Source organism: Trachemys scripta, chromosome 14, assembly GCF_013100865.1.
Source record: "Trachemys scripta elegans isolate TJP31775 chromosome 14, CAS_Tse_1.0, whole genome shotgun sequence".
Lineage (NCBI taxonomy): Eukaryota > Metazoa > Chordata > Testudines > Emydidae > Trachemys > Trachemys scripta.
The window spans coordinates 28,220,498-28,243,307 of NC_048311.1; the positions used below are offsets into that span (position 1 = coordinate 28,220,498).

The 22,810-nt window shown below is 41.2% G+C and overlaps 1 protein-coding gene across 1 annotated transcript; it reads left to right on the forward strand.

The window, feature by feature from the left end:
- The first annotated feature begins 285 nt into the window (after positions 1 to 285).
- On the forward strand, positions 286 to 18,851 carry APOH (apolipoprotein H). Its single transcript, XM_034790041.1, has 9 exons — positions 286 to 640; positions 4,274 to 4,448; positions 6,754 to 6,930; positions 7,760 to 7,856; positions 13,227 to 13,303; positions 14,591 to 14,779; positions 15,456 to 15,635; positions 17,053 to 17,250; positions 18,219 to 18,851. Exons 2-9 carry the CDS (start codon positions 4,388 to 4,390, stop codon positions 18,281 to 18,283), a joined length of 1,044 nt encoding a protein of 347 aa, XP_034645932.1. The 5' UTR covers positions 286 to 640; positions 4,274 to 4,387; the 3' UTR covers positions 18,284 to 18,851.
- The last annotated feature ends 3,959 nt before the right edge of the window (positions 18,852 to 22,810 follow it).

Sequence of the window (22,810 nt, forward strand, 5' to 3'; positions counted from 1 at the left end):
GTAGAGACATACCTAAAAGGTACTGAACACTAGATATCAGAACACTCCAATACTTGCACGTTCCACACAGATAACAAGGAACAAGCTGACCAGTGACAGGGCCAAAAGGGTAATATGATGGATAGAGTTGTTTTGTTCAAATCAACATGTACAAGGTGAGAGGCGGCACCTTATTACGTAGAGGGGTTGTACCTTGCTACATAGAGGGGTTGCACCTCAATACGTCAGGAGTGATGTGTAACTTGTTTGTACCTGTGTATAAGAATGCATCCCTGAGTGGATGTCTTTGTCCAGCCTAGTGGGCAGTGGAAAGTCCCGGCACTGACTGAGCTGAGTCCATTGTCAGGGAGCACATAAGTACTGGCTAGCCGCACCTCAGCAGCACCTTGGACTTTGTTTGCCAGGGAGCTGGAGACGTGTTTCTCTTCGACAATAAACCTGGCTGACGTGTCTTCGTACCTTACTAGAGTCTGTGGTCATTGGGGGTTCTCTCGGGGTCTGCTGTGTGAGCTATCTGCGCAGAGCTGGGGCAGCACACAGAGGGAACACACGCACGCAGCCGATTGATATCAACATTGAACAGAGCAGAGCACCACACCGGTAGCGTCTGACAACACTGGTGACCCCGACCACTGATCTGGTGAGTAAGCGAGCTGTCCACTGTAGGAACCGCGATCTAACATGGCAGAAAACCTTGAGCTAGGGAACCCCCTTATCCCCTCTCTTTATATTCCCACAGAGCTTGCTAACTCGTGGACCCGCTGGATTGCCAGTAAGGGGGGTCCATATGAATTTTAAAAAGAAAGTGGGGAAACATGGACTGGCATATGTAGAGCGATAGTAGAAACCGAGGCTCTAAAAAATAAAAGTAAAAAAGCAAGAATTCTGCAACAAATGTCTAGGGCAGTGAAATGGTTAAAACAGCATGCCACAAATTTGGCAAAGCGAGTAACAGTAACAAAGGAAGAGTTAAAAGAATCAAAAGAAGTTACACTGCCCTGGAATGCTCCCACCGCCCTTGCAGGGTGGCAAGCAACCCAGAGACAACCAGCACAGGAACAGAATAAAACACTGGAAACAGCTGCAAGGAACCTACAAAAAATACAAACTGGTGCCTGTCAGAACGGGACAAGTAAGTGCACAGAAGGAAAGAGTAGCACACAATACTTTCACAGAATTGGTAAATCAGATGAAGGAAAATATGGAACAGTTCACAGAGCACATTAGGAGACAGGAGCTGCGACTCAATCGCAGGGGAGTGAATAAAAAAGATTTTCAAAGTAAAAAACCAAAATTAAGAGGGTTAACACCTAGAATTGATGCATTAACACACGGAGTTGCCCAAAACCAGTTAACTGCAGCAAAAAAGGGCACTCCCACCATCCATTTGGCATGCACTCAAAAGCAACAGACACGGGGGGAACAAATTCAAGTTTTACAAAGGCAGGTAACTACCCCCACTCTCCTCTCAGAGCCAGGATAAAAAACAGGGGCGCGATTCCCAAATGTGCAGGTTCCCAACTGCTTTGACCCACGGAACCACACTCCGCGCTCATATCTGAAAATAGAACCTTCTTTCTCAAATATTTTTACATACTGGTTAAGTTTTGTCCTTTATATGCTTTCCTAGTTTGCTAAACTTACTGCTGCTGCCTGTACTTCCAAATGCAGTACCTTGATAGAGTTAATCTTTCTTGGCTCAGGTCTCGCTACCTTCCTAGGTTGCTCTTCACCCCCCGCCCTTTCCCCTGCTGCTCCTCACTTCTGCTCTCTCTCTCTCTTTGTTTTAAAAGTTAAAAGTTATGGTTTTTACAGAAACCTCCAAAAGATAAAGCAATTGAAAACAGAATAAAACAAAAAACAAAAATAAAACAAGGTAAAAACTTTACTTTAAATAAATCCAATAATTTAAGTATTTTAACCCTTCAGGAATGCACCAGCTGGAATTATTCCTAACTTTCTTGAAGATATGTTTGCCAAGCAACAGAAATGCAACAGAAATGCACACTTGGCTTCTAATCCTAACCACTAACTAATATTTGAAACATGGACATTTCTTATTTCCATATAGCAGAGTTTTAAAATAACGTTAAATATAAAGCAATGCAAAATTCCTTGTTACCAAATTAATACAATAAATTTGGCAAATATTACTATATTTTTATCAATTTATGTTACAAGTTTTAAATAAGGAAATAATTTGTTTATTCGAATGTTTAACCCTTTTTATTTATTTATTTATTTATTTGCCTTATTTTGTATAGTTATGAATAGAATTCTGGTGCCATTTGTTTTTAATTGTAAGTTTGTCCTGTATGTCATGTCTGTTGTCTTGTGTTGTATGTTGTGTGGGTCACGTGACTATTTTTAATTATTTTTATTTTTTGTTGCAACAAAAGTCAATTTTATACCCTTTTTAAAAAATATATATGTAAATGTGGTACCACACTATTTTGAGATCATGGTTGGCGTATAATCATAGTATTATTAGCACCAATTTTTTGTGCAAAGTTCAAAAAAGTTTCAGTTATAAATATATGTACATATTTCTGCCTCAACAAATAATGCAATTGCAACCAAAAAGGATTATCTTTTATCAAGCACGGTTTTGTTTTGTTTTTTAAGTTTTTTACTTTTTTTTTATTTATTTTTTGTTATTCAAAGAAAAAATGTAAGGGGAAACCTCAACATTAAGGTAAAAATAATATTAACAAAATGTTAATTTCTTGTTTTGGCTTTTTATAAACTTGTTTGCACCTTTAAGTATAGTTATAAGAATGTCATAACCAAAATGTTTTAAAACAACAATTTATGCATAAAGCTAACCAAACAATTTCAACAGGTTTCCATGTTTTCAAAGGGTTTCCACCTTTGGCTCCCAAACATAACAAAGCATCATGAAAGTATACTCTCAACTACCCTCAAAGTATCTGTATTTAAAATTTATTTTGGTTTAATTTTATAATTGGTTTAATTTTCTACACTTTTCTTTTGTTACGTTATGTTAATGGGAAGCAATGGTTGTTAAAGTTTGTGCTTCTAAACAGTTAACAAGAGTGAAGTTGGTATCACAAGCAAATTAACTCTAAAAAGCTTGTTAAAATTATGTTATTAACTCTTTTGCTGAAACAAAGTGTTCAGCAAGGGAAAGTAATACACCTTCTCATGGAAGATTGTGAGCATTTATTTTAGCCATTAAGCATTACATTTTGTATGAAATATTAGTAATGCACCTCAAATGAAAATGAATGTCTATACACCAATCGCAAAAGTATGAGGCCTGAGGCCTGAACTAAAGTAATGGTCAAGACTTTGCTAACATAAAGCAAAGCTAAGCTGTGAGCAGGCCCTGCTCACAGAAGCTGGCAAGGAAAGGGCTGATGCTGCAAAAAGAGACATACCTAAAAGGTACTGAACACTAGATATCCGAATACTCCAGTACTTGCACATCCCCAGGATTGGCTTAACCAGAGGCTCTCCAGCCCACAGGGCAAGCCCTTCTGTTACAGAGGGTTCCCCTCTCCCATGCAGAGTGAAAGTCTGAGGGCTAGATCGTCACGCTGTCTGGAGGGTGAGTGCCAGTCTCAGGTCAGACTGTCAGAAAATCAGGAAGACACCCCTCTCACACACCCCAAACTGGTGGTATGTTCTGTAGTTAGATTTCACCAAGGCAGTAACAAATGTGAACTCCTGGATCACTATCCCAGTCTTACAATAGAGTCCTTCATTGGCATTTCACAAGATTTCTTTGATGTGTAATTTAGTTGCACAAGTATTTACCCTGTAAATGTTTCCTATTACATTATGACAGGAATAGAGAAGCAAAAATAATATCAGTAACCTCCTGTTAGTTTTATGAAGTTTAAACACCCAAAAGTACATTTACAATCACTTTGATCTAATACACAAGTGAATTGACCTGAATACACTCGAGCGTGACCTGGTCAGCCAGCATCACACAGATTTTTTTTCAGCTGATGTAAATCAGTTTAGTCACTGTAGAATGGAGTTACATCAGTTTATACCTGACAAGGAACTGGCCCTGAAAGGTTTGGAGATGACTTACTAGTTGGTGCCTAGTTTCTTGAAAAAAAAAAAAAAGAAAAGAAAAAAAAGAAAAAGAAAAAAAATTCAAGAGGGCACAATCCAGGGGAACCATCAGGCAGAGATGAGTGACCTTCAGAATTGGTCACTATCTGAATTCCTGTAATACATGTGCATCAGGAACATTTCTGCCGATATTACCAGCAGTCTTTTATCTTCTATTTACTAGATCAGAGCAAACATGAAGAGTTAATATTTAACTCACCTCTTGTGGCTGTCTACTAATTTTAAGAGAAGAAACGGTTACTTTAGAGTCATTTTGGAGGCTTGGGAACTAGCAGCAATGCCCTCTGTGCTGTTCTTGTTGACTGTTACTCTAGCACACTGTGCTCTTGCAGGACGTGGTAAGTGTCTTTGACTTTTGCATAGCAAATAATATTCCTTATTGTAAGTAGAAAATGAGGATGGGAGCACCTTGGTGGAGATGGGGGTTTTGCAGAATCTCTGGAAGCAGTTGGAAAAGTCTGGCCAAAATATTAGAATTTTTCTTGAAAACTATCACCCTGTACTGCTTCTGTAGGCTGAGTGCATGGCATTGCACATACCAGGGGCTCCTTGTATTTCTCTGTTCCCCCCCCACTGCCCCGCTTCCTGTGTGCCATCCTACCATCACCCTCTATTTCAGAGACTCCCTGCAACCTTCCCACTCCCCACTTCTGTGTCCCCATAGCATCCCTCCACCCCATACAGGATATTCTATTCTCCCCACAACATGCCAGGAGCTCTGTGTATCTCCTATCTCCTCCTCCCCAATACCATTGTCCCCTATTCTTTCCCTTTCCAGGGATTTGGTGTGTGCCCCTATTTCCCCCTTTCCTCTGCATACCCCTGCCTTCCCACCATGGCAGGGGTTCTGGGTGGGCCCCCCATTTCACCCTCTGCCACATGTCAGGGGCACTGATGTCCCCTTTGTGTTAATTTAGACAGAATAAAGAGTTAAACGTTACAGAGTTTTAGACAAGGTTTAGGGTTTTGTATACAGATACCTCAGCTTGCTTAGTACCATGGCAAACACACTATTAAAAATCTTTTCCTTTTTTGTGTCTTTAATAAAAGGTTAAAACCATTAAAGCATTTGAAATATAAAGTATTAAATATGACTTTCTTTATAACATCCCTTGTTCCCACTCCCTTTAGATGGTAACCCCCCTTTATCTGAAAGTCTCTTAGTTGGTAACTGTCCTATGGGTGGAAAAGAGAAGAAGTTAATTGAGATGGGCTGGAATTGTATGATTGCTGCTGTTAAAGTCTGAGCCCATTTCTCAGAAGACAAAACAAGACCAACCCACACACAAGGGGGGAGAAAAGAATAGAGAAGGTAGAAAATGCAGCGTCTGTCTCTGGTGTGGACTCCCACTTGCAACCTCGCTGCTGGAAAAACACTGGCACAGCACATGATCTTATCAGCTACCCTGAACCCTAGCAAACTTGAACAAGCATTCGGGCTCTTTTGGGCATTGCTTTTGGGTGTCTTTTTCTGGTCACAGGCTTACAGCAGTTTTGCAAAATATGAAGTCTTGGCCAGCAAAACCAGACCCTCATTAGAAGGAAAAAGGCACGAGTAAGAACAGAAGAAATAAGGTGGGGAAGGAAAAGCACACACAAGAGTGGGTGTGAGAGACAAGGAAAGAACACACCAGGGGGGTGAGACAAGGACAAGACCTCTCGAAGGTGTGTGTGTCACACACACACACAGACACAGTCTCACATCCCAGGTGGTGGTTGGGATTCAGCTGATATAGGTGGCAATGTCATCTGTCTTCCTTTCTCTGGCCTTGTCTGGTCAGCAACTCTTTCAGGCTCAGGATGAAAAAAAGGCCTGGGGTTCCAGAAGATGGGGAGGGTGGCAGCCTTGATGGTGAAACTCGCTCCAGTAGCCAATTTTTCTCTCCAAAGTGTTTTTCTTTTTAAGACTCTTAAAAGTGACGGGGAGGAATAGTCCAGCCTCTTATTTATTTTGTCCACCGATTAGGCCTGATATCCGACACACCAATTTTGTTTCATTGATTTCTGGTTCCACCCTTTTCCTGTCTCAAGGACTGTATTAAGATCATGCCTGGTAGTTATACCAGGAGGTCTTTTTGTTTGAACTAATTCAGTCTGTCTCTTTTTTGCATCTTTTCCCATCAACATTTGTTGTAGGTTATTGTAACGTTTTATGAACTTCCACTCGCTTTTCACAGTTGAGCTCACAATTAGGGTAAATTTGTATGCTCAACAACTCCTCCATACAATCGTCGTCCATTTTCCTTCTATGGCAGGGGTTCTGTGTGACACCCCCTCCCTCCGCCCTTCCCAGGGTCCTCCATTCTTCCCGCCCATGCCAGGGATTCTGTGTACACCCCTATTCCCCCCGCCCCATTCTCGTTTCTTTTCTGTCTGGGAGATCAATCATTCAGGGTGTTGTCATTTTTAAACTATATTAGGAGGATCAGCAAAGCTGAAATAGGGGTGGTGTTATTTTGAAAGGTGTCACTGGGTGCCATCAAGTGGTTCTTTGATCTATGGACAGTTACAGACAGACAATTGGAGAAATGCCTTTGAGTTGAGTATAAGACCTCTGTGCTTGAGTCTTCTGAATCATACAAACAAAAATCCTCTGCCCAGTACAACTAAAACCTTTTACTGAAAGTGCTTCCTTTCTTCCAGTTTGCCACAAGCCCCCTGAAGTGCCATTTGCTACAGTTGATGTAGGCAAGAGAGTATATGATGTAGGTGAAGAAATTACATACACCTGTGATCCTGGTTATAGCCATCAGAGTGGCTCAAGGAAGTATACTTGCCCTCTGTCTGGTAAATGGCCTATCAATAAAATGAGATGTATACGTAAGTAACTCATAAATACCATTCCTAGATGTTATATTCTGCTGCTGATAGACAGTGCATTGGTTTGACACAAGCTTTTTTATGGTTTGTGTGATCTATCCAGCTACGCAGCTGTGATGCCTTCATTTTCTGTGTTCTTGACTTTACATTGTAAGAACTGAGCGCAAAGTTGAGTTCTTAAACTGTAAAGTAAGCAGCCATTTTGTTATCAGGGTTGCTGCTGCTAGATAGGAGTTGCACACTTCACTCTCTATTGGGAGCTTTACTTTTGTTTTTTCTTGTTGTTGATTCCCTTAATCCAAAATAAAAGATGTTTAGATTGAAATTATATAGTTGTTTTGTATACACTGAAAATTGTAACTATTTATGATGTTTATAACCAAAATTTTAACTCAGCTGTTTCATCCTTAAAATTCGAAGGTTCGTTTATTCTATTGTTTTAAAGTGTGTGAGTAAAATATTGATAATTTTGAGTTTAATGACATCTACAGAAATATATTTTTGTTTACAAAATTCCATTATACTTAAATGGAAGCAGGGTCAGACCCTGACAACTTTAATCTTTATTGACTTCAATCACAGACAAGTTATTTATATCTCATGCTTTGCATAGCCCTTAATCAATTGTCAAAGCTAATGTAATCACTAAGAACTTTGAAACTATCTTAAGTGTATTTTGATTTCAAATATAAAATGTCTAGAGTGATGAAAATGTGTATAAAGAAGTGAAGAAATTTGAATGACACTAGTCTTTAAATGATCTAAATTCTGTGACTGCTTTATTTTATACATCATGAAATAATAATATCCTCTCATCTTTAAACAACAGCAAAGAAATGTCCCTATCCTGAAGCCATGATAAACGGAATAGTTCATGTTATAGACACGAACTATCAAAGTTTGATACACTTTTCATGTGAACCAGGGTAAGTTCTCACATCACCATGCTATTAAAAATAACTTCAACATAGTAAGGTAATAAACTAGATCCTCTGGTTTTATTAATTGAGCAAAGCTACAGAAATTTCAAATTTTATTATGGTGAACATAGAAATTCCTATACTGTATTAGACCAATGATTCACGTAGTTAGGTAACCACTAGCAGAGATTTTGTTATGAAATGTGATACTACTTAAAATACATAAATAAAATGAGCATACTTTTTAAGAACAAACCCAGGAAATTGTTGCACTTTTCATATAAAATATTTCTAGAAGCACAGTGACTTGGCTTTATTATTCTCAAAATCCCCAATATTGGTTCCCATAGACATCCATCTTGTCCAGCTTTCTTGTTGTCTCCAAGTTTGTATAACATAGAGGAGTTATGTGACGGAGAATAATTCAACCTTGCATGCTGTATCAGAGGATCAGGCTAAATCCAAGCAGCAAATTTAAGGCAAAGGAAGATCAAAGCAGTGTTTCAAAATTATTAGGAAGCTACTGAGAAATGTGGTCTACATTATTGAAAAACTCAGGCCCCAAAGCAGTCGTCATCCGTTCGCTGGAGTGTCCCCAACTCATCCTGACAATCAGTGCACTTAGAGGGACCTCTGCTCATGGGAAAGATAAATCAATCAATTTAAAATGCACAAATATAAGAGAAATCCAGTGAAATTGCATGCTAGATTTAAAAATTAAAACAAGAAAATTGGGACCCCCAAATTAATAAGAAAGCTGCACTAGACTTGGAAAACTGAGAAAATCAATGGAAGGATTGAGAATAATGGCAAAAAATCTCCGAATGACTGATGCTTCCACCAGAATAACACAGAATGGTGGATTGAACATGATCACTCAAAGCACACTTGCTCCTACGGAGTCTGCCCATGGACTTCAATGGATGCTGAACTGGATCATTAAGAACAAATCTTGGCCCTGTTAGTGAATGCTGGAATTCCCCTAGATTTTCAATGGGATCAGGATTTGGCCCTAGTGAAACTGGGGAAGATACAATTAGGGGGATGACAGCTAGAGTGGACATTGAGACCCCAGGAATTGAGCTGACACAGAAATAGGACAGATTTCAGTCCCCATGTTAGTACAATATTCAGTTCAAATCAACAAGGTGATCTCCAGACAGCATCACTCAGACTGAGAATATGGGAAACAAGGTCATATGGAAATGGCTGTGTCAGAGCTGCTGAACAACTGATGTAAAAAATTCTTCACTTGTCAGGAGCCCCAGATATTCAAGAATTGGTGTGGAGGACAGGTCTCTCTCTCTCTTACCCTGTTTAACCTTGGCCATAGCTTAGCGGGGGATTTTGCTACTCCCAGGAGAATGACTCTCAGAAATGGAACCAGTCCAAATGGCAGGGCTGATTTTATGCAAAAAAAAAAAAAAAAAAAAAATCTGTGCCACCTACTCCCCCCTGTGTAAATCTCCTTTGTACAGCATGAGATGAACTTCTGCATCAGAGACAGCTCCATAACAATCTAGGCTCTTGGGACTGAAAATATTGCTTCTATGTCATTCCCTGCACAGTGAATGAAAACTTGAGGTTAACCCTTATTTGGTCTCCTTATGCAGCAGTGCAATACACTTTTACCCAGGGATGGCTGGTTGGAAAAAGTGCTGCCAGTTTGGGAGATTAGAATAAATTCAAAGGAATTGGCAAAGGAAAATACAGCGACAGATGTTTGATACCAGCACGTTGGAGGAACCAGCGCTACATAAAGGGATGTTTCAGCTAGAGCTGTTCCCTTGTTTTGAAGTGCTGTCGGGTGACATTAAAACTGGGAAGAAATCTGTAGAAACAAATCACGTGGGTGAAAACAATTGTAGGTAGACAACGTATTAACAGGTGTGTTGTGAGCAAGACGCGAGAAGTCATTCTTCCGCTCTAGTCTGCTCTGGTTAGGCCTCAGCTGGAGTATTGTGTCCAGTTCTGGGCGCCGCATTTTAAAAAAGATGTGGAGAAATTGGAAAGGGTCCAGAGAAGAGCAACAAGAATGATTAAAGGTCTTGAGAACATGACCTATGAAAGAAGGCTGAAAGAATTGGGTTTGTTTAGTTTGGAAAAGAGAAGACTGAGAGGGGACATGATAGCAGTTTTCAGGTATTTAAAAGGGTGTCATAAGGAGGAGGGAGAAAACTTGTTCACCTTAGCCTCTAAGGATAGAACCAGAAGCAGTGGGTTTAAACTGCAGCAAGGGAGGTCTAGGTTGAACATTAGGAAAAAGTTCCTAACTGTCAGGGTGGTTAAACACTGGAATAAATTGCCTAGGGAGGTTGTGGAATCTCCATCTCTGGAGATATTTAAGAGTAGGTTAGATAAATGTCTATCAGGGATGGTCTAGACAGTATTTGGTCCTGCCATGCGGGCAGGGGACTGGACTCGATGACCTCTCGAGGTCCCTTCCAGTCCTAGAATCTATGAAACGTTTAAAAGAAATATCCTATCAAAATATACCTAACCACTCTTTCAATATGCAAATGAGCAGTCACCATCAAGCAACCTGTTTATAGATGTAATTATATGTTGTGACTGTGCAGTGGGTTCACTCACAATTTTTGTGGATTCGGCTAAGGAGGCCTGCTGAATGTATGGCTCTAAAATAAACAGCACACAAACTAGGCTGTTCAGTGTGAGCTGCATTATTAGTATGTCATCAGCGCACTTTGTATCCAATGTTTTTATTATTTGCATAGCACCTTAGGGTGCCTGTCAGAGGGCAGCTGGCCCCCTGAAGGGGTCGGGGGTTGCGCTGACCTCTGAGAGGCTCTGGGAGGCAGTTAACTACACCAGAGGGAAGCATTCTGGTGTGATAAAAGAAGCTATGCCTGGTGGGGGCTAGCTAGGGGAACAGAGGCTCCGGGGGAGAGGAACTGTTCCCAGAAAGTAGGAGAACACACCTACGGAGAAGGCTTCTTGGGGGAAGCTGGTGATGGGGGGTCACCAGCAAAAAAAAAAAAAAAAACAAGGAAAATTGCTCCTGGATGTGAGAGTTTGTGACAAGAAGGGACTATGAATGATAAATCTCAGAGAAACCAGGCTACCTTAAAAGTCTTCACTGGGCAACAACAAAAGCCCTGGGAAAAGAAGAATTTTATGTTGTCCTGGGGAGGGTCAGCCTCTGTGAGAACTTTGATGCAATAGGAGAGACCCTCCCGCAGCTAATGACAAGAGAGCCCTGACTCCAAAAAAGGCCTCCCAGGTAAGGAGGCCCTCACGAAGGCCTCCCACGTAAGGAACCTTGGATATAATTAGCATTGACAGACAAAGGCTGACTCAGCCTCCTCCCTGTCCTGCTACAGATACTGAAGGGGAGGCCTATTAATGTGATGTTCTGCCTTTGGGGTTGAATAAATAGACCCCTGAAGGGTGCTGTTCAATATACAAGCCTCACTGGACTTATTAAAATCTTCACTCAGGGAAACTGAGGCAGAGACACAATGGCAGCACGTCACCAAGTCACCAAGGTGATTTTGGGGTGATGGCCCCCATTACAGAGTACTTGACATTGAAAAAAACCCACATGGAAATAAGAGATCCTTCTCTGAACAGCTTAAAGCCTAAAAGTATCAGAAGGAATAGAGAGCGAGAGAGAGAGTCAGAGAGGAGAATAGTGTTGAACAGGCGAATAAGATCAGGGAAACAAGTTTTGGGGACAGATTTGGAGGTGGATAGGACAGTCGCTCTTCTGCATGTAGGAGCACCATGAGAAAGGCATGAAGCTGAGTGTGGAATGAAACGTCAGAGCAGAAAGCTGAGAGGATTCTGTAGAATCTATGCTATAAGAGGGGGGCATAGAGGAAATGAGAACTAAAATGTAGGCAGGGTGGATGGAGCTCTGCATAGCCTTGTGTGTGTGTATATATATACACCAGATGTGTCCATCAAAGTATCACCATAGCAATAGTACAGCATAAAGGTATCACTTCTTTGTAAGGTATCCATCTAAGACTACAGATATTTGGACAATAGTCAGACAAACATGTGACTCATTCCGCTGGAATAATTCATTAGCAAATATTTTTCACCTGTGACATTCATGGCTGACGCACAGACTGGAATTCATTGTTAAGTGTAAATCAGTGATTAATTTATGCCAGGGCTGAGGCCTGGCACCTCTGGGCTTTGCAGTTCATAGCCCCGGCCCCTCTGTGCTTGCTGTATCAGTTATGAATGTAAAAAAATGTCTTGAGCCCCAGCAACTAATTGCTTGAACAGGGCCGGCTCGCTGAGCACCCCCCCCCCCCCCGCGCCGTGCCCCCGGACCCCCCCCCCCCGTGCCCCCCTCCGCCCCGCCCCCCTGCCGAGCGCCGCGCCGCCGGAGCCCGCCCCCCCCGCCGAACCTCTCCCGGAGCGCCGCGCCCCTCGCCGCCCCCCCCGCCAAGGGCCACGCCGCCGGAGTGCTCCCCCCCCGCAGAATGCCGCGCCGCGCTGCCCCCCCGCCACCCCAAGATTTGCCGCCCCTTACCAGGTGCCGCCCCAAGCATGTGCTTGGTTGCCTGGTGCCTGGAGCCGGCCCTGTGCTTGAACCCCGGCACCTCTTTCATTACAAATTAAGCACTGGTGTAAATGGTTTCATTCAAATTGCTCCTCTGAGAAAGACAGTAGAACAAGCACCTCTGACATTCAGTATAATAATGGGATTTGATTGATGGACCTCGTTTTGCTAACAATCATTTGCTGGTTTCCAGCTGTGTAATATAGAAATGACAGAAACAGGATGAGCATTTCATTAAAACTCAGTGTAAGGACTTTCACTAATACATTCATGGAAGTCTGGAGATAAGGACATTAGAGGGAATGTACATGAGAATTAAACTGGGCTGACTGGTGTCTACTGGTAAAGTTACGCACTATGGTATCTACCCTGAAGTATCTGATTTTATACAAACAGAATCAATGTACTTGTCGTAGATAACTGAGCGTTGCTCCCAAGAAACCATTTATTGTACCATCCACTGTATTAATGACAAATCAATGTTCTTTACTTGCATGTATACACCGTATTAATCAATTATATAAACCAATATGGCAAATACTATATATAATTGACTGTGGAAGGTATTGGCCTCATATTCGTTCTCTCCTCTTGTGAAACCACGCCTTTTGGAAACTTGCAGTGTTAGTATAAAGCCAATTTTTTCAGGTTTTAATCAAAATTCCCATTAAAATCAATGAGTGTTTGAACTAGAGAAGGATTCCAGGATTTGGACCCTACGGTGCAGTGCAGTGGGTCTCTTTTAGAGAAGTACTAGTCTTTCTTGTCAAGATTATTTCAATTCTGCTACATGTAAATGGTCTCAAAGTTTGCTTATAAATGGATCTCTTTCTCTTCAGATACATTCTCCATGGAACAGACACTAGCCAGTGCATGGCAGATGGACAGTGGAGCGGAAAACGACCTGAATGCCAACGTATGTGTCCCATATATAAAAGAAATTCTCTGGGCCTTATTCTTATGTACATTCAAGACTTCTTTATGTCGTTCTGGCCTTTTAAAGACCCTTAAAGTGGGCAGAAATATATTTCCATCCACTCCAAGGCTTCTTAGCAGTGCCAGAGCAATGTAAAGGGACTCGGTGTAAATAAGAATCAGACCTTCTATCTCTGACATGGAGAGAATGGTGTGATCTGTTTTATTTTTATTTTTATTTTTGGGGGGTGTGAATTGTAAGAGAAGAGTAGTTTAATAATCTGTTTAATAGAATGGGCGTCTGGAACTCCTGAATTCTAATACTGGAGCAGAGATGATGCCGATTCCCTGGGGATGGGGCAGGTCACTTACCCTCTTTGCTTCAAATTAGGATATTAGGGAAACTCTGCCACTCTGGTGTAGGTGTTGTTTTGCCATAATCTACCCTTCATAGACATACAACACTTTGATGAGAGAAGTACAAATATGCAGTTATGGTCTATGTATTATTATATAGGCTGTAACATTTTACAGCAATCCATGAATTACAAATGCTTATGCCACTGAGCCTTTTAATCTTATTGGGTTGGGAAATATATTTCTCTGTGATGGTATGCATAATTCCATCATGGGCATGGTGCTCGTTCTGTGCGATGTTCCTCAAGGCAGGAGTAACAGCTAGGTCAGTGGTACTCAGTCCTCAGTGATTCAGGAGCCAAATTAGCGATCAACATTACCCAAAAGAGCCACTGTAGTGTGAATTCATTGTTTCATTTACTATAGTGCTATATATTCATATTTAAACAGTATGATGGGAAATGTTTAGTGTGTGTGTGTATATGTGCGTGTATGTGTATGTGTGTATAATATATATACACCTCTACCTCGATATAACGCAACCCGATATAACACGAATTCGGATATAACGCGGTAAAGCAGTGCTCCCAGGGGGCGGGGCTGCGCACTCCGGTGGGTCAAAGCAAGTTCGCTATAACGCAGTTTCACCTATAACGCGGTAAGATTTTTTGGCTCCCGAGGACAGCGTTATATCGAGGTAGAGGTGTATTATTCTCACAGCAAAATAACTGAGCAAGTATTATTATTTTATCGGCTACAATTGGTTAATAACCTGGACTGGTTAATAATTAAATCACACAGTGTTTTAATAGGCTGCAAAGAGCCTCAGGAGGCACATTAAAGAGCCACTTGCAGCTCTCGAGATTCAGTCGGAGTATCGCTGAGCTAGATTTATAACATATGTGGAATAATGATGCTCTGGTTTTTCCAGCTGTGACTTGTCCTCCTCCCTCGCTTTCTGAATTTGGAGTTATTTCTTACCATAAGCTATCGCCTGGAAATGAGTCCGTCTTCCAAGACATTATCCGTTTTGAATGCTTATCACCTTTTGCGTTGTTTGGAAATGAAACTGCTACTTGCATGGCCAATGGGACCTGGAGTGATATACCGGAATGCAGGTGTAAGTAAATATATGATCACTAATTTACATTATTTTATTATTTTAAAAGCTTCTTAGAATAACATGTATGAAATAGCATGAACAATATTTTTTTAAAATGGGCTATCTAAAAAAATACCAACTTGTTAATGCATACATTGGATAGACTAGAATTCACCCTATTCTGAAAGGCAGAATCATGAATGAAAGTAGATGCTGACAGTGACCTCAAGATGGCACATTTTGTAGAACAAAACGTTGCCCCAAGGTAACTATAACCTATGATATTGTATAAGTTTATGGAAATCAAGAGCAACGTCCACTGATATGAAATCAAAATCTGGTCCATGAACATATTCCACTAACTAAGCAGTAGCAGTGAACTATTTCATCAGTTTAAGAAATACAGGACTAGACTGCCAATTAGTAACTCCAGTTGGTAACTCCATTAGCATAACTCCATTGAATTCAATGGACCTGTGCCAAATTCCACTATTTTAGGATCTGATTCATAGATTATAATGAAAATATTTCTAAACAAAATAACATTTGTTTCTTTCTAACATGTTCACCTTCTCTCGTGGTATATCTCTGGGAAAGAGGAACCAAAGAAAGTTTCAAGGTTACCATATTTTCCACAGTATATAATACGTCTTAAACGTCTACATCTGACGCAGCTTTGTTTTTTCTACCACAGATGTAACATGTCCACATCCAATGGGGATAGAAAATGGATTTGTAAATTTTCATGTTCGCAGAACCTATCATTATATGGAGAGCGTCGATTACGGCTGCCAGCCTCGTTATGTGCTAGATGGACCAAGGGAATCAAGGTGTGAAAAAACAGGTCGCTGGTCCATCAAGCCAACCTGTAAAGGTATGAATATATATACTCTGTATTAAAAACCATCTATTGACCTGTATTGTCCTAAAAGTGTAGCTATCCATCGTGAGAGATGTCTTTATAACAGTTCCCCATCTCCAAACAAAGCAGAAAGTACAAACATTTCAAACTGAGGTCTGTAAGAAAACATGAAATGATTATCTGCTTCAAAATCCGACCTAGTGTAAGAGGATACAACTGAATTGACTTCAGTGATCAAGCACCTATTTCCACTAGGTCTGAATTCTCCCTTTTACTCATCTTTCTCGTAACTGAATGAAAACATTGTACGCTGGTCAGGTCTACGCTGGAAACTTTTGTTGGTGTTGCAATGTTGCTTGGGGCACTTCCCCCTCCCCCACCGCCTTTTTTAAAGAAACATTTCTATACCGGCACAAACCTCAATGTAAAGGCTATACCACCAAAAGCATGTTTTATGATGGTGTAAGCTGTACCTGCACTAGAAGGGTTTGCCAGTATAATTACACCAGCAAATCTTTTCTAGTGTAGACCTGGCCTCACTAGTCTCCCCCATTTACTGTGATCAGAAGTAACATTTTCTGTGATTATGTCACTTAATTTGTTTTCCATCAATATTTAGACTATTTGTAACATATTCACACTTTTAAATTATGAAAAGGGTCAAAGATGCCGCTTATTTGGATGTTCCCAATAAAAGATACACCTACAACTGACCTATGGAAACCAGCCACTTGACCACATTCATCAAGAACACATATTCACCTAAACCAGCATATTGCAATAAGTCAGATTTTCAAAGACACCCAAGCGTGCTTCAAAGTCACTTAGCCCCAGGGGCGAAAGTAACTTAAAGGACTTACCTGTGTGCCGGAGTCCTGAGCGGGGGGGGGGGGGGCAGGGCCTCAACTGGAAGCGGGCAGAGCCTCAACCAGAAGAGGCAGAGCCTTTAAATCCCCGGGCCCTTTAAATTGAGATTTAAAGGGCCCGGGGCTCCAGCTGTGTTAGCAGCGGCTGAAAACCCTGGGCCCGTTAAATCACCGTTGGAGCCCGATGGTAGTGGTACCTGTGGCAGCATCCAGGAGCCCTGGGGCTCGGGCAGTGATTTAAAGGGCCCGGGGCTCCAGCCGTTGCTGGGAGTCCCGGGCCCTTTAAATCGCTGGCCTGGGGAAGCTGCCCCTTGCCGGTATGTGTACCTGTACACCGTACCATACCAGCTTACTTTCACCTCTGCTTAGCCCACTATCGAATATCCCACACAGGGTCTGTACTCCAACTAGCTAGGCAAGCGGACAGACCTGCATGGGCCACAGGGTGTTCTTCTACCTCCAAATGTTATTTCTGTATCTTCTTCAAAAGACCTAGCCCATTCAATTTTTAAATAGAGCTCTTATTATTCAGAAGTACCATTTACAAATTAATTGTTTTTCAGCACCATGTAAAATACCAGTTAAGAAAGCCACAGTGTTATACAACGGCCGGAAGATAAAAGTTCAGAATGACCTCAAGGAAGGAATACAGCATGCTGAAACTATTTTCTTTTTCTGCAAAAACCAAGATAAAACGTGTGGCTATACCATACCCACTCAGTGTATAAATGGCCAACTCACAGTCCCTTCCTGTTTCGAAGGTATGTACCAGGGTAACTGCACAAGAGTGTCCAGCTTGGGAGAGTGATAAGACCTTGATTATATGGGGGGGAGTGGATTCATTTAGCTTGAATCCATATTTGAGGGCTAAAGCATTTGGCTTGAAGAAGGGTAGTGGAAGGTTTCAGTGGGAGAAGTGGTCCCAGCTATGGAGAGCATACATAGCAAGAGTCTTCTATGTCAGAGAAGTGCTCTGTGGCAAAAAACTGACAGGGCCATGGCCAGTGAATCTGTGACTTCATGAATTGACTGGTCAAAACTCTCAATGGAGGAGGATTGTAGGGACTTATGTAGGATTTATGGCCTTGAGACCCTGGGACATTGCATTCATCCCTGGGGAAGAACACCATCCTTGCTATCACTTATGCTGGACCTATTTATGCAGGATTTGCATGGGATTGTGGGGAGGAGGGATCACGGGCTGGTAATCCAGCTTTGAATTTTTGACATCAGGATCACAAAGTGATTGATGGCTTCACTGCAGAATCGAGGCTGCAGAAGCTGCGTTGCAAATGCAAAATATTTCGAACAGAAATAATTTGAAAGATTCTGATCGCTAACTTCTTTATTAGCAGTCAGGGAAATATGGCAGCTTGTAGGCAAGAGGAAGTGCTTTGTGTTTGTTATTCTTTTATTAAATTTGCCCCCGCAAAAAGTTCCTCTTTACAGCTCCATTTCATTTGAAAATGTGTGTGTGTGTGGGGGGGGGAGAGAACCCCACCATATGCGCAGTGTGGAAATACCTGCTCTCATTTTTGCATGGCTTGCATTAGCATCAGACGATGGATGCAGCTGTTGCTGAAATGGGCTCTCGAAAGGTATCTTTCTATGGTTCCTATGGTGTACAGCAAAAATTCACTACATAGTATGCCCCAGGATTGTAACTTATTTCAGTGGTTACGTATTTTAAAGAATCTCACCTAGATTTGTAACTTCTTGTTTTTGACAGAAATTGGTACTTTTCTATCTTTTTGGAAAAAGGATCCATCAGAGTTGACACCATGTGATGCCTGAGTGAATTCAAAACAACAACACAGTTCTGTTAACGAAATGTTTTATTACAACAAAATTGTAAAGGTGGAAAGGAGGTCCCAAGGAATGTATTCCTCCCTGCCCCTACAAACAGTATAATCTCATTGCCAGTCTATTTCACAGTCTAAGATAAAATGTTCTGTTACAAATTCTCTCCTGAGATATATCTGATCTGTTCCTTTGCTCACTTTCCTCTCCTTCTTATTTGCAAGTCCCTTTCAGACCACCCTAAGCAATTCCTCTCCTTTGGTGTTTACACTCTTTCATGTACTTGTAATTTGTTCTCACATCTCCGGCCATACACCAGTGTGGTCATTTTTCAGTCAAGCTGTAGTGCATACTTATTTCTTTTAATATTACCTGGTCATTAATCAAATCCTCTAGCTCTTTCCTTTTTATCATTCAAAGTCAGTTTTAACTGTATCCACACAGTATTGTACCTTTCCTCATCAAGTGTTTTTGAATGGTAATTGTGGCATTTGCATGTGAAGAAGTGGGTTTTTTACCACAAAAACGTATGCCCTAATAAATCTGTTAGTCTTTAAGGTGCCACCGGACTCCTCATTGTTTTTGTGGATACAGACTAACACAGCTACCCCTCTGATATTGTGGCATTGATTTTCTTATTTTCTTATTGTGCCTTTTTAACTAAACGTGAGAAATTTAAGTATGAAAACAACCTTCTCAAGTTACTCATTTTACAATCTGATTTCAAAGCAAACACATATAAAACCAGGCCTCCCCTTTCTAATCTGTACCAGTAGTCTGAAAATTCAAATGAGGAGGGACAGTGCTTAGTAAAAAGGGAGGCATTTGACTAGTGACTGGAGAAAACTGTCTGTCAGGACTCTGTCTAGCTCTGCCTCTGATTGTCTATAGCATCCTTATTCATGTTGAGTAGAATGACAGACGTGTAAGGCTGGAAGGGAATTTGAGAGGTCATTTAGTCTAGTCCCCAGCACTGAGACAGGACCAAATATACCTAAGCTATCCCCGACATGTGCTCATAGTATGTTCCTCTGCACATACTCTAATTGGCCTGGATTCTTTCACCCCAGATCAGCCCATGAAAGAAGGCCCCCCTCTGTGCAGATCACATAAATGGGTCAGACACCCCTATGGAAGCATCTCCTTCCCTTGAAGCGTTGAAAGAGTTTGTTGCAGCTTCAGGGTAGAGACTAATTGGGCTAGGGCAGGATCTACAGGGATGATATACATCACCCCCCTTCTGGCCCTGCAGAGACTCTTCTGGCTAAGATGATACAGCCTGGGCCTGGACTATCCTTTCTACAGTTCCTGGTGCCAGGGAGCAGGATAGCATCAGGCGCCAGAAAAAGCGGAAAGGCACCAGGCTTCTTTGCAGTTGGCTCTATCCTCCCACAACTTCCCCAGGATCCTCAAGATTTCTGGGCAGGCCCGGTAACGCAGTCTCCAGTGACGGGATGGGGAGGTAAAAACCAGGTTCCTGACAAAATTAGAAGGGATAAACTCGATGAGGAAATCCCAAGAAATATTTTCTCCTCCAAAGCTTTACCCATGTTGCTTTTTGAGGGACGAGATTGTGATGGGTTGGACCCCTTGGGAAGCCACCTGATGTGCTGAGGATACCACTGAGTCTACCTGTTCTGCCAGCCTGGGCCCCCTTTAACCTGTCTTGCTGAGCCAGGCTATTAAAGCCTCCTCTAACACACACACAGGCAGGGCCACACCCAGCTGCCGATCAGCTCTGGGAAGACTCAGCTTCAGGGACTTGCTCCAGCACTCAGCTGTCCACCTCCCTTGGAGTGCAGGCTCAAAGATATATTATGAAATTTGCCCCCCACAATGTGGAGAGAGGTGTGCACACTTCTTGTCTTTCTCCCCCCCACCCTCCCGGTGAGAAATTACAGAAACTGGGGTTAATAATAAACAAAAAAATGTATTAACTATAAAAGGCAGATTTTAAGTGGTAAAAGGGGTAACAAACAGAACAAAGCAGATTATTAAGCAAATAAAATCAAACTATCAAACTAAGCTAGTTTCACTAAAGAAATTGGTTACAAATAGTATTTCTAATCCTAGATATTGTTGCAGGCAGTTTGCAAAGTTTCTGTGGTTCAGAGTTCCAGACTAGACTCCTATCTCAGTCTGGACTCCCCCCAGCCTTCCCTTTTGCAGTCTTTCTTCTTGGGCAGACAGGCATTGGAGAGGAGGAGTCCTGTTTGCCTTCCTCCCACCCCTTAAATAGGATTTACATAAGGCGGGAATCTTTTGTTTCCCAACTTGACCCCTCTTCCCTTACAGTGGAAAGTTATAAGAAGTCCTAGGTAATGTCTTAGTATCAGGTGACAAGACCACCTGACTCTGTAGGATCACAGCATCCATGAGTCAGTGGCAGCATGGAGCGTCCACAGGAAGGCCAAACTTTTCACAGTCCTTTGTTCTCACTGATGGGCCATCCGCCCAATCTGACTTTTCCATTGTTTTACCTGAAGTGTAAACATAGTTGAAATACAGATATATAGTCAATATTCCTAGCTTCAGATACAGAAATGATTCAGGCATACAAATTGGATAATTGCATTCAGTAAATCATAACCTTTCCAATGATATCTCACATGAGCCATCTTTCAGAAAGTATATCTCAGGTATGTCATTCATATCATAAGCATATTTCCATAAAGAATATGGAATGACATGTCACAGAAATGATCTGTGCTACTGAAAATGAATGAGAAACTAGCACGGTGTGGAACTTCTCGTGAGTAATGGTATGTAGTGTTGTTGTAGCTGTGTCGGTCCCACAATATGGGAGAGACAAGATGGGTGAGTTAATATCTTTTATTAGACCAACTTCTGTTGGTGAGAGAGTCAGACTTTCGAGCTCACATGGAGCTCTTTTATAATGGTGGCAGAATGAGATACTTAAACTTTCTAGCCTCACTTGCTGTAGCAAGTGAATCTTTAGGAAAGAAAATGGTCATGTGTAAAAATATCAGTTCATACTGTATTTGTCCTAGAAGGATCTAATGCAAATTGTTTTGAAGAGACTTCCTCTAAAAATACACTTCCTGTTACATAAGGAGTTTATTTGGTTCCCAAAGGCCAGTAACTATCTCATAACTTCCTATTCTTTTCTTATTTTCACGGTGAGAACATGTAATGCTATTCTTACTCTGTTGCACATAGTTCTGGAGTCTTAAAACTCCACCTGCCCTGGAGGTGAAAGTATATTACAGGAACTCAATGCTATTCAGTAGCATACAGTCTGCATGACAATTGGAAGTGTTCATTTCCCAGGGCTATACAGTACACACTAATGTAGGCTACAATTTTCAAAAGAACCTAAAAGGAGTTCCCAAATTTCCACAGGATTTGGGTGCATTGCTTTCTTAGACTCTTCTGAAAATCCCAACATTAAAAATCAGAAAACCATTTACCTTGTACATGTGATTCCAAATATACCTGAAACAAATATTCTATCTACACTGATTTATCTTATTGATTCTGTTTTATGCAATAGTTAATTTTTAACACTGCGACTAATTACACAATGCCTGCCTTAAAAAAATTCTTACATAAACAAGTTGAGTAAAGATGATGATTTCTGGTCTCTAACCAGGTTTTTTAGTAGACTATATCCTCCATCCAGCTTATGATGCAGTGCAGGGCAGTAACAAGATCAATACCAGTTCTGGGGAAATCCACTGAGCATTTCATGTAGCTAAGCTGATGAAACTCTTGATTACACGGGATACCAGCCAGTATTCATTTATCTCTCAGATATGTACCAGCAAATAAGGAAAATATTCAAACATACTTACAAAATGTGTGTGCGCGCGCACATGCGTACATATACCTGGGCACCAAACCATCACCACACCTGGTTTGTGCAGCGGAAATGTCATTCTTCCTGTATTGTTAAACTTTTAGGACTTAAAGAGGAAAGGATGGTATTTTTAATTACAAACGGGACTGCCTTATGTCATTTATGATGTGCACTAGAAATAATTTTTTAAATACATTATTTTGAGCTTATCTAAGGTCTGTGCCAGCTCCTATTAAGAAAATGGGAAAACCCCATGGGTGTAGTATCAAGTGGGCCCATGCAAATTTGACAATGATATGCAGGGAGTGGGAAGACTGTTCTTGTAACTATATCTTCCTTGTATAGTCCTATTAATTTTTAATACAAACGTTTTCAACACTATACAGATGAAAGTGGCAGCAAAGTATTTTAAGCAACTGGAAAACATCTCTGTATGCACCACTGTTAATTACCTACAATAAGTTTCAGTCTATGAAAGAAAGAAAGAGTATTATTAGAATAACAGCAACATACAAGAGCAGTTCTGACCACTTTTAGCAGGGAACAGATGTATTTGTAACTGAGTAGGTGGACAGACCAATCCAAGTAAAGACTATTTTTTCTATCCCTATTTCAAGTGGTAGACATGAGAATTAATTTCTTATTGAGCTGTCAGAAGGAATTTATTAAGGGTCGCATGTGACTCAAAATCTTTTTGCATA

Bases quoted from the DNA above. Each gene is read 5' to 3' on its own strand.
- APOH (XM_034790041.1), top strand. From the start codon at position 4,388: ATGCCCTCTGTGCTGTTCTTGTTGACTGTTACTCTAGCACACTGTGCT. The intron at 13,304-14,590 runs GTATGTGTCCCA...TGGTTTTTCCAG, and splicing joins AAAACGACCTGAATGCCAAC to CTGTGACTTGTCCTCCTCCC. The intron at 15,636-17,052 runs GTATGAATATAT...ATTGTTTTTCAG, and splicing joins CATCAAGCCAACCTGTAAAG to CACCATGTAAAATACCAGTT.